At 37.8% G+C, this 15174-nt stretch overlaps 1 protein-coding gene across 12 annotated transcripts in view; it reads left to right on the top strand.

The window, feature by feature from the left end:
* PPP1R12A (protein phosphatase 1 regulatory subunit 12A) overlaps window positions 1–15174 on the top strand; it is a 178025-nt gene that overhangs the window by 134910 nt on the left and 27941 nt on the right. For all 12 annotated transcript variants that reach the window (XM_055395316.2, XM_055395312.2, XM_055395309.2 and 9 more), the window contains 3 exons: window positions 12699–12789; window positions 13827–14021; window positions 14256–14424. In XM_055395316.2, coding sequence (XP_055251291.1) covers window positions 12699–12789; window positions 13827–14021; window positions 14256–14424 — 455 coding nt within the window. The remainder of the gene's footprint in view (window positions 1–12698; window positions 12790–13826; window positions 14022–14255; window positions 14425–15174) is intronic.

Here is a 15174-nt window from a genome sequence, read left to right as displayed (position 1 = left end):
CGCTGGATCATATGGCAGTTCTATTTCCAGTTTTCTGAGGAATCTCCACACTGTTCTCCATAGTGGCTGTACTAGTTTGCATTCCCACCAACAGTGTAAGAGGGTTCCCTTCTCTCCACACCCTCTCCAGCACTTATTGCATGTAGACTTTTGGATAGCAGCCATTCTGACTGGTGTGAAATGGTATCTCATTGTGGTTTTGATTTGCATTTCTCTGATGATGAGGGATGTTGAGCATTTTTTCATGTGTTTGTTAGCCATCTTTATGTCTTCTTTGGAGAAATGTCTGTTTAGTTCTTTGGCCCATTTTTTGATTGGGTCACTTAGTTTTCTGGAATTAAGCTGCAGGAGCTGCTTGTATAATTTGGAGATTAATCCTTTATCAGTTGCTTCATTTGCTATTATTCTCTCCCATTCTGAAGGTTGTCTTCTCACCTTGCTTAGAGTTTCCTTTGCTGTGCAGAAGCTTTTGATTTTAATTAGGTCCCATTTGTTTATTTTTGCTTTTATTTCCAATATTCTGGGAGGTGGGTCTTGGAGGATCCTGCTGTGATTTATGTCGGAGAGTGTTTTGCCTACGTTCTCCTCTAGGAGTTTTATAGTTTCTGGTCTTACATTTAGATCTTTAATCCATTTTGAGTTTATTTTGGTGTATGGTGTTAGGAAGTGTTCTAGTTTCATTCTTTTACAAGTGGCTGACCAGTTTTCCCAGCACCACTTGTTAAAGAGACTGTCTTTTCTCCATTTTATATTCTTGCCTCCTTTGTCGAAGATAAGGTGTCCATAAGAGCGTGGGTTTATCTCTGGGCTTTCTATTTTGTTCCATTGATCTATATTTCTGTCTTTATGCCAGTACCATACTGTCTTGATGACTGTGGCTTTGTAATAGAGCCTGAAGTCCGGCAGGTTAATTCCCCCAGTTCCATTCTTCTTCCTCAAGATTGCTTTGGCTATTCGAGGTTTTTTGTATTTCCATACAAATTGTGAGATTATTTGTTCTAGTTCTGTGAAAAATATTGTTGGTAGCTTGATAGGGATTGCATTGAATGTATAAATTACTTTGGGTAGTATACTCATTTTTACAATATTTATTCTTCCAATCCACGAACACGGTATATTTCTCCATCTATTCATGTCCTCTTTGATTACTTTCACTAGTGTTTTATAGTTTTCTATGTACAAGTCTTTTGTTTCCTTAGGTAGATATATTCCTAAGTATTTAATTGTTTTCATTGCAACAGTGAATGGAATAGTTTCCTTAATTTCTCTTTCTATTTTCTCATTATTAGTGTATAGGAATGCAAGGGATTTCTGTGTGTTGATTTTATATCCTGCAACTTTGCTGTAATCATTGATTAGCTCTAGTAGTTTTCTGGTAGAGTCTTTAGGGTTTTCTGTGTAGAGGATCATGTCATCAGCGAACAGTGAAAGCTTTACTTCTTCTTTTCCAATTTGTATTCCTTTTATGTCTTTTTCTGCTCTGATTGCTGTGGCCAAAACTTCCAGAACTATGTTGAATAGTAGTGGTGAGAGTGGGCACCCTTGTCTTGTTCCTGACTTTAGGGGAAATGCTTTCAGTTTTTCACCATTGAGGATAATGTTTGCTGTGGGTTTGTCATATATAGCTTTTATTATGTTGAGGTATGTCCCTTCAATTCCCACTTTCTGGAGAGTTTTTATCAAAAATGGATGTTGAATTTTGTCGAAGGCTTTCTCTGCATCTATTGAGATAATCATATGATTTTTATTTTTCAGTTTGTTAATGTGGTGTATTACGTTGATTGATTTGCGTATATTGAAGAATCCTTGCATTCCTGGGATAAAGCCCACTTGGTCATGATGTATGATCTTCTTAATGTGTTGTTGGATTCTGATTGCTAGAATTTTGTTAAGGATTTTTGCATCTATGTTCATCAGTGATATTGGCCTATAGTTTTCTTTTTTTGTGGGGTCTTTACCAGGTTTTAGGATTAGGGTGATGGTGGCCTCATAGAATGAGTTTGAAAGTTTCCCTTCCTCAGCTATTTTCTGGAAGAGTTTGAGTAGAATAGGTGTTAGCTCTTCTCTAAATTTTTGGTAGAATTCAGCTGTGAAGCCGTCTGGACCTGGGCTTTTGTTTGCTGGGAGATTTTTGATTACAGTTTCAATTTCCGTGCTTGTGATGGGTTTGTTCAGATTTTCTATTTCTTCCTGGTTCAGTTTTGGAAAGTTGTACTTTTCTAGGAATTTGTCCGTTTCTTCCAGGTTATTCATTTTATTGCCATATAATTGCTGATAGTATTCTCTAATAATCCTTTGTATTTCTGTGTTGTCAGTTGTGATCTCTCCATTTTCATTTCTAATTTTATTGATTTGGTTCTTCTCCCTTTGTTTCTTGATGAGTCTGGCTAGTGGTTTGTCAATTTTATTCACCTTCTCAAAGAACCAGCTTTTGGCTTTGTTGATTTTTGCTATGGTCTCTTTTGTTTCTTTTGCATTTATCTCTGCCCTAATTTTTATGATTTCTTTCCTTCTACTGACCCTGGGGTTCTTCATTTCTTCCTTTTCTAGTTGCTTTAGATGTAGAGTTAGGTTATTTAGTTGACTTTTTTCTTGTTTCTTGAGGTATGCCTGTATTGTTATGAACTTCCCCCTTAGCACTGCTTTTACAGTGTCCCAGAGGTTTTGGGTTGTTGTGTTTTCATTTTCATTCATTTCTATGCATATTTTGATGTCTCTTTTGATTTCTTCTATGATTAGTTCATTATTCAGCAGCGTGTTGTTCAGTCTCCATATGTTGGCACTTTTAACAGTTATTCTCCTGTAATTGAGATCTAATCTTACTGCATTGTGGTCAGAAAAGATGCTTGGAATGATTTCAATTTTTTTGAATTTACCAAGGCTAGATTTATGTCCCAGGATGTGATCTATCCTGGAAAAGGTTCCGTGTGCGCTTGAGAAAAAGGTGAAATTCATTGTTTTGGGGTGAAATGTCCTATAGATATCTATTAGGTCTAACTCTTCTATTATATCATTTAAAGATTGTGTTTCCTTGTTAATTTTCTGTTTAGTTGATCTATCCATAGATGTAAGTGGGGTGTTAAAATCTCCCACTATTATTGTGTTATTGTTAATTTCCCCTTTCATACTTGTTAGTAATTGTCTTACATATTGCGGTGCTCCTATGTTAGGTGCATAAATATTTATAATTGTTATATCTTCTTCTTGGATTGAAGTTCTTCTTCACTTTCTGCCATAAGGGTAGTGTCATCTGCATATCTGAGGTTATTGGTATTTCTCCCAGCAGTCTTGATTCCAGCTTGTGCTTCATCCAGCCCAGCGTTTCTCATGTACTCTGCATATAAGTTAAATAAGCAGGGTGACAATATACAGCCTTGTTGTACTGCTTTCTCTATTTGGAACCAGTCTGTTATTCCATGTCCAGTTCTAACTGTTGCTTCCTGACCTGCATACAGGTTTCTCAAGAGGCGGTCAGGTGGTCTGGTATTCCCATCTCTTTCAGAATTTTCCACAGTGTATCGTGATCTGCACAGTCAAAGGCTTTGGCGTAGTCAGTAAAGCAGAAGTAGATGTTTTTCTGGAGCTCTCTTGTTTTTTCAGTGATCCAACGAATGTTGGCAATTTGATCTCTGGTTCCTCTGCCTTTTCTAAATACAGCTTGAACATCTGGAAGTTCACAGTTCACGTACTGTTGAAGCCTGGCTTGGAGAATTTTGAGCATTACTTTACTCGCGTGTGAGATGAGTGCAATTGTGCGGTTGTTTGAGCATTCTTTGGCATTGCCTTTCTTTGGGATTGGAATGAAAACTGACCTGTTCCAGTCCTGTAGCCGTTGCTGAGTTTTCCAAATTTGCTGGCATAATGAGTGCAGCACTTTCACAGAATCATCTTTCAGGATTTGAAATAGCTCAACTAGAATTTCATCACCTCCACTAGCTTTGTTTGTAGTAATGCTTCCTAAGACCCACTTGACTTCACATTCTAGGATGTCTGGCTCTAGGTTGGTGATCACACCATCGTGATTATCTGGGTCATGAAGATCTTTTTTGTACAGTTCTTCTGTGTATTCTTGCCACCTCTTCTTAATATCTTCTGCTTCTGTTAGGTCCATACGATTTCTGTCCAGTCTGATCACCAGTCTGATCACATGGACCACAGCCTTGTCTAACTCAATGAAATTATGAGCCATGCTGTGTAGGGCCACCCAAGATGGACGGGTCATGGTGGAGAGTTCTGACAAAATGTGGTCCACTGGAGAAGGGAATGGCAAACCACTTCAGTATTCTTGCCTTGAGAACCCCACAAACAGTATGAAAAGGCAGAAAGATAGGACGCTGAAAGATGAACTCCCCAGGTCGGTAGGTGTCCAATATGCTACTGGAGAACAGTGGAGAAATAACTCCACAAAGAATGAAGAAACAGAACCAAAGCAAAACAACACCCAGTTGTGAATGTGACTGGTGATGGAAGGAAAGTCCGATGCTATAAAAAGCAATATTGCATAGGAACCTGGAATGTTAGGTCCATGAATCAAGGCAAATTGGCAATGGTCAAGGATTGGAATGGGTGAAGTTAACTCAGATGACCATTATGTCTACTACTATGGGCAAGAATCTGTTAGAAGAAAGGGAGTCGCCATCATAGTCAACAAAAAAATCCGAAATGCAGTCCTCGGATGCAGCCTCAAAAATGACAGAATGATCTCTGTTCGTTTCTGTGGCTAATCATTCAGTATCACAGCAATCCAAGTCTGTGCCCTGACCAGTAATAAAGAAGCTGAAGTTGAATGGTTTTGTGAAAATCTACAAGACCTTCTAGAACTAACACCCAAAAAAGATGTCTTTTCATTATAGGGGACTGGAATGCAAGAGTGGGAAGTCAAGAAGCACCTGTAGTAGCAGGCAAATTTGGCTTGAAGGTATAGAATGAAGCAGGGCAAAGGCTAATAGAGTTTTGCCAAGAGAACGCATTGGTCATAGCAAACACCCTCTTCCAAGAACACAAGAGAAGACCCTACACATGGACATCACCAGATGGTCAACACCGAAATCAGATTGATTATATTCTTTGCAGCCAAAGGTGGAGAAGCTCTATACAGTCAGTCAAAACAAGACCTGGAGCTGACTGTGGCTCAGATCATTACTCCTTAATAGATGTACCACAAAAGAAAAAGAAGTTTTTTCTGTATAAATCATCTTGAGCATTGCTGAATTAAACACAGTTAAATCAGTTTCTTCCCTCAGTCCTTTATAGACCTTTTAATATGTTGCTAACCTCTGTCTTAAAGAAGGGTTAGCATGTATAGTATTTTGCACATTTATATAATCAATTGTAGAACAAAAAATATAAAAATCATGTTCCAGAATTAATATTTCTTAAACTCTAATAATACTTATTGGGTATCCTATTTCTTGTCCCAGAAAATCACTGGACTTTTTATAAAAATGAGAAAAGTATCTGTTATAGCTGAATAAAAACCTTAAGACTCAAGAGAGGCAGTATGAAGACAAAATAGAAATTATAAAACAGGAGGAGGAAGAGGAATATCAAGCTTTTGAGCATCATAGAAGGGAGAGAGGGCAGGTAGTCTCCCAGTTGTAATCGTTTCTGTATTTGTTCATTGGTACAGATGAAGCCATAGAAAATTTCAACTAAGAGAAAGTCAAACTAAGGAAACGGTAATAAACTAAATGTTTTATTTAGTGACTTTTCCCTTGCCTTCCACTTTTAGAAGAACAGTTTTTTTTTTTTTTTAAGTTAAAAAAATTTCTTTAAAAGTTTATTCTATGAACTTAAATCAGTACTAATATTTTCATAGAAACTGGATTTGGTAAGATAGAGCTCCTCAGTGAATTGTTTCAATCTGATGCACTGTACCTAATTTATGGAACTTCCCTGGTGACTCAGATGGTTAAGAATCTGTGTGCGATACAGGAGACCTGTGTTCGATCCCTGGGTCAGGACAAAACATGGTCCACTGGAGAAGGAATTGGCAAGCGACTCCAGTATCCTTGCCTCAAGAACCTCATGAACGGCATGAAAAGGCAAAACGATATGACACCTGAAGATGAGCCCCCAGGTCAGATGGTGTCTGATATGCTACTGGGAAAGAGCAAAGAAATAGCTCCAGAAAGAGGACTGGGTCAAAGCTGAAATGGCACATGGTTTTGGATGTGTCTGGTGGTGAAAGTAAAGTCTGATGCTGTAAAGGACAAATTTTCATAGGACCTGGAATGTTAGGTCCATGAATCAAGGTAAATTGGACGTGTTCAAGCAGGAGATGGCAAGAGTGAACTTCAGTATTTTAGGAATCTGAACTTAAATGGTCAGGAATGGGCTAATTTAATTCAGATGACCATTATACCTACTACTGTGGGCAAGAATCAGAGTAGCTCATAGCTCAAAAACAACAGAATGATCTCGGTTCGTTTCCAAGGCAAACCATTCACCATCAAAGTAATCCAAGTCTTTACCCAAACCACTGATGCTGAAGAGCTGAAATTGACCAGTTCTATGAAGACCTACAAGTCGTTCTAAAACTAACGCCAAAAAGAGATGCCCTTTCATAATAGATTGAAATGCAGAAGTACGAAGTTAGGAGATACCTGGAGTAACAGACAATTTTGGCCTTGGAGAACAAAATGAAGCAGGGCAAAGGCTAACATGTTTTGCCAAGGAAACGCATTGGTCATAGCAAATACCCTCTTCCAACAACACAATAGATGACTCTACCAGTCATCATGGACATTACCAGATGGTCAATACCGAAATCAGGTTGATTAGTACAGTCAGCAAAAACAAGACCTGGAGCTGACCGTGGCTCAGATCAGGAGCTCTTTATTGCAAAATTCAGGCTTAAATTGAAAAAAGTAGGGAAAACCACTAAGGCATTTAGGTATGACCTAAATCAAATCCCTTATGATTATACAGTGGAGGAGACAAATAGTTTCAAAAGATTAGATAGATTTAATAGAGAGCCTGAATAACTACAGATGAAGGTTCATAATACTGTACAGGAGGCAGTGGTCAAAACCATCCCAAAGAAAAAGAAATGCACAAAGGCCAGTGGTTGTCCGAGGAGGCCTTACAACTACTTCGAAAAGAAGAGAAGTGAAAGGCAAAGGAAAATGGGAAAGATATATGCAACTGAATGCAGAGCTTCAGAAAACAGCAAGGGAGATAAGAAGGCATTGTGTGAACAATGCAAATAAATAGAGGAAAACAATAGAATGGGAAAGACTCGATGTCTCTTAAAATTGGAGATACCAAAAGAACATTTCTTGCAAGGGTGCACACAATAAAGGCCAGAAACAGTAAGGACCGAACAGAAGCAGAATAGATTAAGAAGAGGTGGCAAGAATAGAGAGAAGAACTACACAGAACAGGTCTTAATTACCCAGATAACCATGATGATTGATGGTGTGGTCACTCACCTAGAGCCAGACATCCTGGAATGTGAAGTCCAGTGGGTCTTAGGAAGCATGGTACAAACAAAGCTAGTGGGAGTGATGGAATTCCAGCTGAGCTATTTCAGATCCTAAAAGATGATACTGTTAAACTGCTGTCCTCAATAAGCCAGCAAATTTGGAAAACTCAGCAGTGGCCCCGGAACTGGAAAAGGTCAGTTTTCATTCCAATTCCAAAGAAAGGCAATGCCAAGAAATGTTCAAACTTAACATGCAGTTGTGCTCATTTCACATGCTAGGTAGATAACGCTCATTGCTCAAAATCCTTCGAGCTAGGCTGAGTAGGACTCAGCTTCATGACTGAACAACAACAATCTTACTGATAAGTGTCGTACTATATACTACTGTGATAGCAAAAAGAATCATTCAGGATATTCTAGAAATCTAGAGGTAAAATATGATAGAAAATATGAAGTTAACGAGGGGGAGAACTTATATCCATATGCTACAGTAGTTATTCAGCCAAGTAGAGAACACAGGTGTTATTTCCTCAAAGCAGATGAGAAAAACAATTTAGGTCAAAATATATAAGGGATTTTCATCTTTCTGTGTTTGTTGGTTGACTCATTCAAGTAAAACACCCTCTTGAAAATTTCTTGACATACTTCCCTCTACAGCTTCTCTGTAATTAGAGTAGAAGCATAAAGATTCAGACCTCTAGAAGTAACTAACAATAAGTTAGAGTTAATTGATGAAACTGAAGTAGCTAGGATGTTGAGTGAGAAGTGACTTTGTCATCATAGGGTTAGTTACCTAAGGAGACGAATCCTAAGAATAGTAAATCTTGTAGTCTACTTTTAGAGAGACAAATTCCAGAAAATTCAAGACTTTGAATGGGAAGAAAGATGCATTCATATGTATGAAAAAAAATTGGGAAGAAATTGTAATTAACTCTAAGGTGTTTGACGATGTGTTATAGTCTTTGAACTTAAAGCTGTAAAAGAACAGATTTTTTAAAAAGGCCTGAAACAAAGAGAAAATTCCGAAGTTTGTCATGAATATGTGAATAATGTCAGGAAGGCTGAAGACCAGAATGAATTACAAATTGACAAAAACAACTAAAGTTAACCCAGGAGGATTTTAAAAAAAATAGCATTTGGAGATAGAGGTATTATGATAGGTTGTTGATAAACTTAATGGTCCTATCTTGTCTTTGCTTATTTAACCTGTAAATTCATTATTTACCTCTTGACATAGATTGCATGCTTTTGAAATCGTGCATACCTTGTGACAAGATTGAACATAGGCTTCAGTTCAGTTCAGTCACTCAGTCATGTCCGACTCTTTGCGACCCCATGAACCGCAACATGCCAGGCCTCCTTGTCCATCACCAACTCCCGGAGTTTACCCAAACTCATGTCCATTGAGTCGATGATGCCACCCAACCATCTCATCTTCTGTCATCCCCTTCTCCTCTCTCCTTCCATCTTTCCCAGCATCAGGGTCTTTTCCAATGAGTCAGCTCTTCGTGTGAGGTGGTCAAAGTATTGGAGTTTCACCTTCAACATCAGTCCTTCCAATGAACACCCAGGGCTGATCTCCTTTAGGATGGACTGGTTGGATCTCCTTGCAGTCCAAGGGACTCTCAAGAGTCTTCTCCAACACCAAAGTTCACAAGCTTCAATTCTTCAGTGCTCAGCTTTCTTTATAGTCCAACTCTCACATCCATACATGACTACTGAAAAATCCATAGTCTTCACTGTGACAAAGTAATGTCTCTGCTTTTTAATATGCTGTCAAGGTTAGTCATAACTTTCCTTCCAAGGAGTAAGTGCCTTTTAATTTCATGGCTGCAATCACCATCTGCAGTGAATTTGGGAGCCCAAAAAAATAGTCAGCACTGTTTCCACTGTTTGCCCATCTATCTGCCATGAAGTGATGGGACCAGATGCCATGATCTAGTTTTCTGAATGTTGAGCTTCAAGCCAGCTTTTTCACTCTCCTCTTTCACTTTCATCAAGGGGCTCTTTAGTTCCTCTTCACTTTCTGCCATAAGGGTGGTGTCATCTGCATATCTGAGGTTATTGATATTTCTCCTGGCAGTCTTGGTTCCAGCTTGTGCTTCATCCAGCCCAGCATTTCTCATGATGTACTCTGCATAGAAGTTAAATAAGCATGGTAATAATCTACAGCCTTGATGCACTCCTTTTCCTATTTGGAACCAGTCTGTTGTTCCATGTCCAGTTCTAACTGTTGCTTCCTGACCTGCGTACAGGTTTCTTAAGAGGCAGGTCCGGTGGTCTGGTATTCCCGTCTCCTTCAGAATTTTCTGCAGTTTATTGTGATCCACACAAAGGCTTTGGCATAGTCAGTAAAGCAGAAGTAGATGTTTTTCTGGAACTCTCTTGCTTTTTCAATGGTCCAGCGGATGTTGGCAATTTGATTTCTGGTTTCTCTGCCTTTTTTAAAACCAGCTTGAACTTCTGGAAGTTCATGGTTCATGTATTATTGAAGCCTGGCTTGGAGAATTTTGAGCATTATTTTACTCGTGTGTGAGATGAGTACAATTGTGTGGTAGTTTGAGCATTCTTTGACATTGCCTTTCTTTGGGATTGGAATGAAAACTAACCTGTTCCAGTCCTGTGGCCACTGCTGAGTTTTCCAAATTTGCTGGCATATTGAGTGCAGCACTTTCACAGCATCATCTTTCAGGATTTGAAATAGCTCAACTAGAATTTCATCACCTCCACTAGCTTTGCTCATAGTGATGCTTCCTAATTCCCATCTGACTTCACATTTTAAGATGTCTGGCTCTAGGTGAGTGATCACACCATTGTGATTATCTAGGTCGTGAAGATCTTTTTTGTAAAGTTCTTCTGTGTATTCTTGCCACCTCATCTTAATATCTTCTGCTTCTGTTAGGTCCATACCATTTCTGTCCTTTATTGTGCCCATCTTTGCATGAAATGTTCCCTTGGTATCTCTCATTTTCTTGAAGAGACCTCTAGTCTTTCCCATTCTATTGTTCTCCTCTATTTGTTTGCACTGATCAGTGAGGAAGGCTTTCTTATCTCTCCTTGCTATTCTTTGGAACTTCTTTCCTTTTCTCCTTTGCTTTTCACTTCTCTTCTTTTCACAGCTATTTGTAAGGCCTCCTCAGATAGCCATTTTGTTTTTTTGCATTTCTTTTCCATGGGGATGGTCTTGGTCCCTGTCTCCTGTACCTTGTCACGAACCTCCGTCCAGAGTTCATCAGGCACTCATCTATCAGATCTAGTCCCTTAAATCTATTTCTCACTTCCACTGTATAATCATAAGGGATTTGATTTAGGTCATATCTGAATGATCTAGTGGTTTTCCCTGCTTTCTTCAATTTAAGTCTGAATTTGGCAATGAGGAGTTCATGATCTGAGCCACAGTCAGCTTCTGGTCTTGATTTTGCTAACTGTATAGAACTTCTCCACCTTTGGCTGCAAAGAATATAATCAATCTGATTTCAGTGTTGATCATCTGGTGATGTCCATGTGTAGAGTCTTCTCTTGTGTTGTTGGAAGAGGTGTTTGCTATGACCAGTGCGTTCTCTTGGCAAAACTCTATTAGCCTTTGCCCTGCTTCATTCTGTACTCCAAGGCCAAATTTCCCTGTTACTTCAGGTGTTTGTTGACTTCCTACTTTTGTATTCCAGTCCCTATAATGAAAAGGACATCTTTTTTGGGTGTTAGTTCTAAAAGGTCTTGTAGGTCTTCACATAACCGTTTAGCTTCTTGAGCATTGCTGGTTGGGGCATAGGCTTAGATTCCTGCGATATTGAATGGTTTGCCTTGCAAACGAACAGAGATCATTCTGTTGTTTTTGAGTTTGCATCAAAGTGTACTGCATTTCGGACTCCATAATGGCTACTCCATTTCTTCTAAGGGATTCCTGCCCACAGTAGTAGATATAATGGTCATCTGAGTTAAATTCACCCATTCCAGTCCATCTTATTTCACTGATTCCTAGAATGTCGATGTTCACTCTTGCCATCTCCTGTTTGGCCACTTCCAATTTACCTTGATTCATGGACCTAACATTCCAGGTTCCTCTGCAGTATAGCTCTTTACAGCATCAGAACTTGCTTCTCTCACCAGTCACATCCACAACTGGGTGTTGTTTTTACTTGGTTCCATCCCTTCATTCTTTCCGGAGTTATCTCCCCACTGATCTCCAGTAGCATATTGGGCACTACCGACCTGGGGAGTTCATCTTCCAGTGTTCTATCTTTTTGCCTTTCATACTGTTCAAGGCAAGACTACTGAAATGGTTTGCCATTCCTTTCTCCAGTGGACCACAGTCTGTCAGACCTCTCCACCATGACCTGCCCGTCTTGGGTGGCCCCACAGGCCATGGCTTAGTTTCATTGAGTTAGACAAGACTGTGGTCCATGTGATCAGATTGCCTAGTTTTCTCTGATTGTGGTTTCAGTCTGTCTGCCCTCTGACGTCCTCTCAGCGCCTACTGTCTTGGGTTTCTCTTACCTTGAAAGTGGGGTATCTCTTCTAGGTTTCTCCAGCAAAGAACAGCCGCTGCTCGTTACCTTGGATGTGGGGTAGCTCTTCTCGGCCTCGGCCCCTGACCTTGGACAAGGGGTAGCTCCTCTCAGCCACTCCTGCACCCACGCAGCCACTGCTGCTAGGCTTAGATTTAAAATATAAAATCTAGTGAAGATAATACCAAATGTTATTTTCTGTATCAGAAAATCAGTGACCCAAGAGTAAGATGCTGATTTTAAAGGAGTCATATATAACAACACTTGAATTTTTAGAGACCTTTAAGTATGAGCGAAAGTATGATGTCTGCCAGAAATATTTTTAGTCAGTGCAGGATGATAGGAGTGCAGGGAGTTGTGCTTCTTCACTAGTCATCTCATATCCTAAAAACTGCATTCAGTCCTAATGATTTTACCATAAAAAGGCATTGACAGTCTAGAGTTTAGCCATATATCTTCACATATTATCTAGGATGATGTTTCAGGGACTCAAGAAAGGAGCTAAGAGAAATGATATTGCAAGTTCGAGAAAACAAAACTGTGGATAGGAAAAACTTTTAAAAATATATGTTAATATGAGTAGTTCAATTCTAAAAAACTATCAGACTGCATTGTTGAATTTCAGAATGGGTCTAACCATTTTCTGACAACTCTTTCTTAAAATCCATTAAAATGATGAACCTAAATGTTTCATTTATGTACATTCATGTGTGATTACATTCACAGGCAATGTATTTCCAACTGACGATTTTCATTTATTACTGTAGATCATACCTCACTCCTGTTAGAGATGAAGAGTCTGAATCCCAAAGAAAAGCAAGATCTAGACAGGCAAGACAGTCTAGAAGATCAACACAGGTATATTTAATGTGTGTAATATATAAAAGTTCAGAATTATGTTTCCCCTTAGCACATCTCTGTGCAAATATTGATCTCAGTATATAGTATGAATGAATCTTAAAATATAAAAGTTGCTTTAGTAATCCTACTGTAGCCTTTTAAATATGGCTATGCTGTTAATATTACATTTTATCTAATTACATTTCATCTAATATTACATATGGCTATTACTGTTAAGGCATGTTTTGTATGGCTTTGTATATCTCTTTGAATATTTTTCTATTCCTAATATAGTGTCTGATTCAGAGTATTTGATTAATGTTAAAAATGAATCATATATGATCTTACAATTAACAAATAATTCTGAGTATTTGGAAAGGGTGGGAAATAAGCATTTAATGTTAGATATTTCAAAAAGCTGATGTTCAAGTATGAGAAAAATGTCACCTCCAGCTAATTATCATGTTCTTACCTCCTTGCCATTCTGATTCTGTCTCTTGTATCTCTTTCTGTCTCCCTTTCCTGCAGTTCAGGGCCTCCAAAGTCCAGATTAAATTATTTGATCCTAACCATTACTTAACATTTCAAGTTAACCTGAGTATTTCATAAGGTCTTAACATGTTTTTTCTGTCTTTGTACCTTTACGTCTTGAAATTCAATCTGTCCTTTGGGGACTTAACCTTCAAAAATTACCGCCCTACTGAAATCTTCTCTTTGTGCATCTGCATATATAAAAACTCATAAATACATGTAACTTTAATATATAAATAGTGTATATATTGGCTTTTCCTTCTTTCTTTGAACTTCTTATGAATATTTATATTCATACAGTCAGTTCCTGTGCTATTTTGTTAATTTCTTTAATATAGAGACAATTTCTTGCATATATTTTATTTCTTTCCCAGTATATACTATTCTGCTTGCTCATGATGATTCTTCGTAGAATGAATATGACTTGCTAAGTAGAAATTCTGTTTAAATTTTCAGACCAGTTCTAAACATGCATGTTTGACTTCTAATGCATTCATATTTTATTTATCTTTTTTTGTGTGCAGGGGGTAACATTGACTGATCTTCAGGAAGCTGAAAAAACAATAGGGAGGAGTCGTTCCACCCGAACCAGAGAACAAGAAAATGAAGAAAAAGAGGAAAGAGAGAAGCAGGATAAAGAGAAGCAGGAAGAAAAGAAGGAATCAGAAACATCCAGAGAAGATGAATATAAACAGAAGTACTCCAGAACATATGATGAGGTAACAGTATACCAGCAACACACCTAGGTCATATGGCAGGGGTAGTTGTTGTGATTCTTAAAATGCCAGAGATTATTTACTGACAAACCACATACAGATTACTCATAAGGATTTTAGCTGGAAGTCTTAATTATTTTGACATAAATAGAACATTACTTTTCCTTTAAAATGAACTTATTTTGTTTTTATCTGTGTTTAATATTTCAAATGGGTGTTAATTTTCATGTTTCACAGACTTATCAACGCTACAGACCAGTATCAACTTCAAGTTCAGCCACTCCCTCCTCTTTACTTTCTACAATGAGCAGTTCACTTTATGCTTCAAGTCAATTAAATAGGCCAAATAGTCTTGTAGGTATAACTTCTGCTTACTCCAGAGGATTAACTAAGGAAAATGAAAGAGGTAAGAACAAAAATTTGAAAACACTTTGTTTCCTTCAGATAATTCTTTGAGTTGGTTTTTCCTAATTAATATAGTTTAACAGAAAAGAGCCAACATCCTAAACTGAGACTTATTCTACCTAACCTGAAAGAATATGATGGTTGAGAATGAGAAAAGTAGAAAATAAAAACAGAAAATTGTATGATCTGGCATTGGTACATGTATCTTTATTGCCTAAGACTTCAAAAATCTTTATGTAGATCAACATAGAAAAGTTGGTATAGAAAAACTGGTGGGGTGATTATTTCTAAGAATAGATTATTAATGTTTCAAGTCATTTCTTGCGTATTATGTAGATCATATCTTTTAACTGTTTATTGTGAAATTGTTTTAAACAAAAATCTTTTAACATATATATATATATAAAATCCTTGCCAAAAAAATCATTTCTATGCTTATTTCTTGAAAAATAGGCTTCTTTTTCAGCTATATATTGGCATGTTGATGCTATTAATATTTCCTATTATTGCGTATAAACTTCCTATATAAACTCTAACTCCTACTTTAAGAAATGGGTGCTAAATAAAAATATTCCAATTGTAGGTATTTTATATTTTAAAAGCAAAATCAAATAGTATTAGTCATGATAGTATCGGTAGTCCTATAGGAGTAAGCTTCAGAAAATTAAAATTTTTTCAGCAAGCTGGCTCTTCTTTTATTGGTCATTGAAATATTTCAGTTCTTTAAACCTCTGAGTGTGAGGCCTGTATA

Source organism: Moschus berezovskii, chromosome 6 (genome assembly GCF_049115385.1).
Source record: "Moschus berezovskii isolate FMDL1 chromosome 6, NW_MosBer_1.0, whole genome shotgun sequence".
Taxonomy (NCBI): Eukaryota; Metazoa; Chordata; class Mammalia; order Artiodactyla; family Moschidae; genus Moschus; species Moschus berezovskii.
This window is presented reverse-complemented; position numbering and strand designations above follow the sequence as displayed.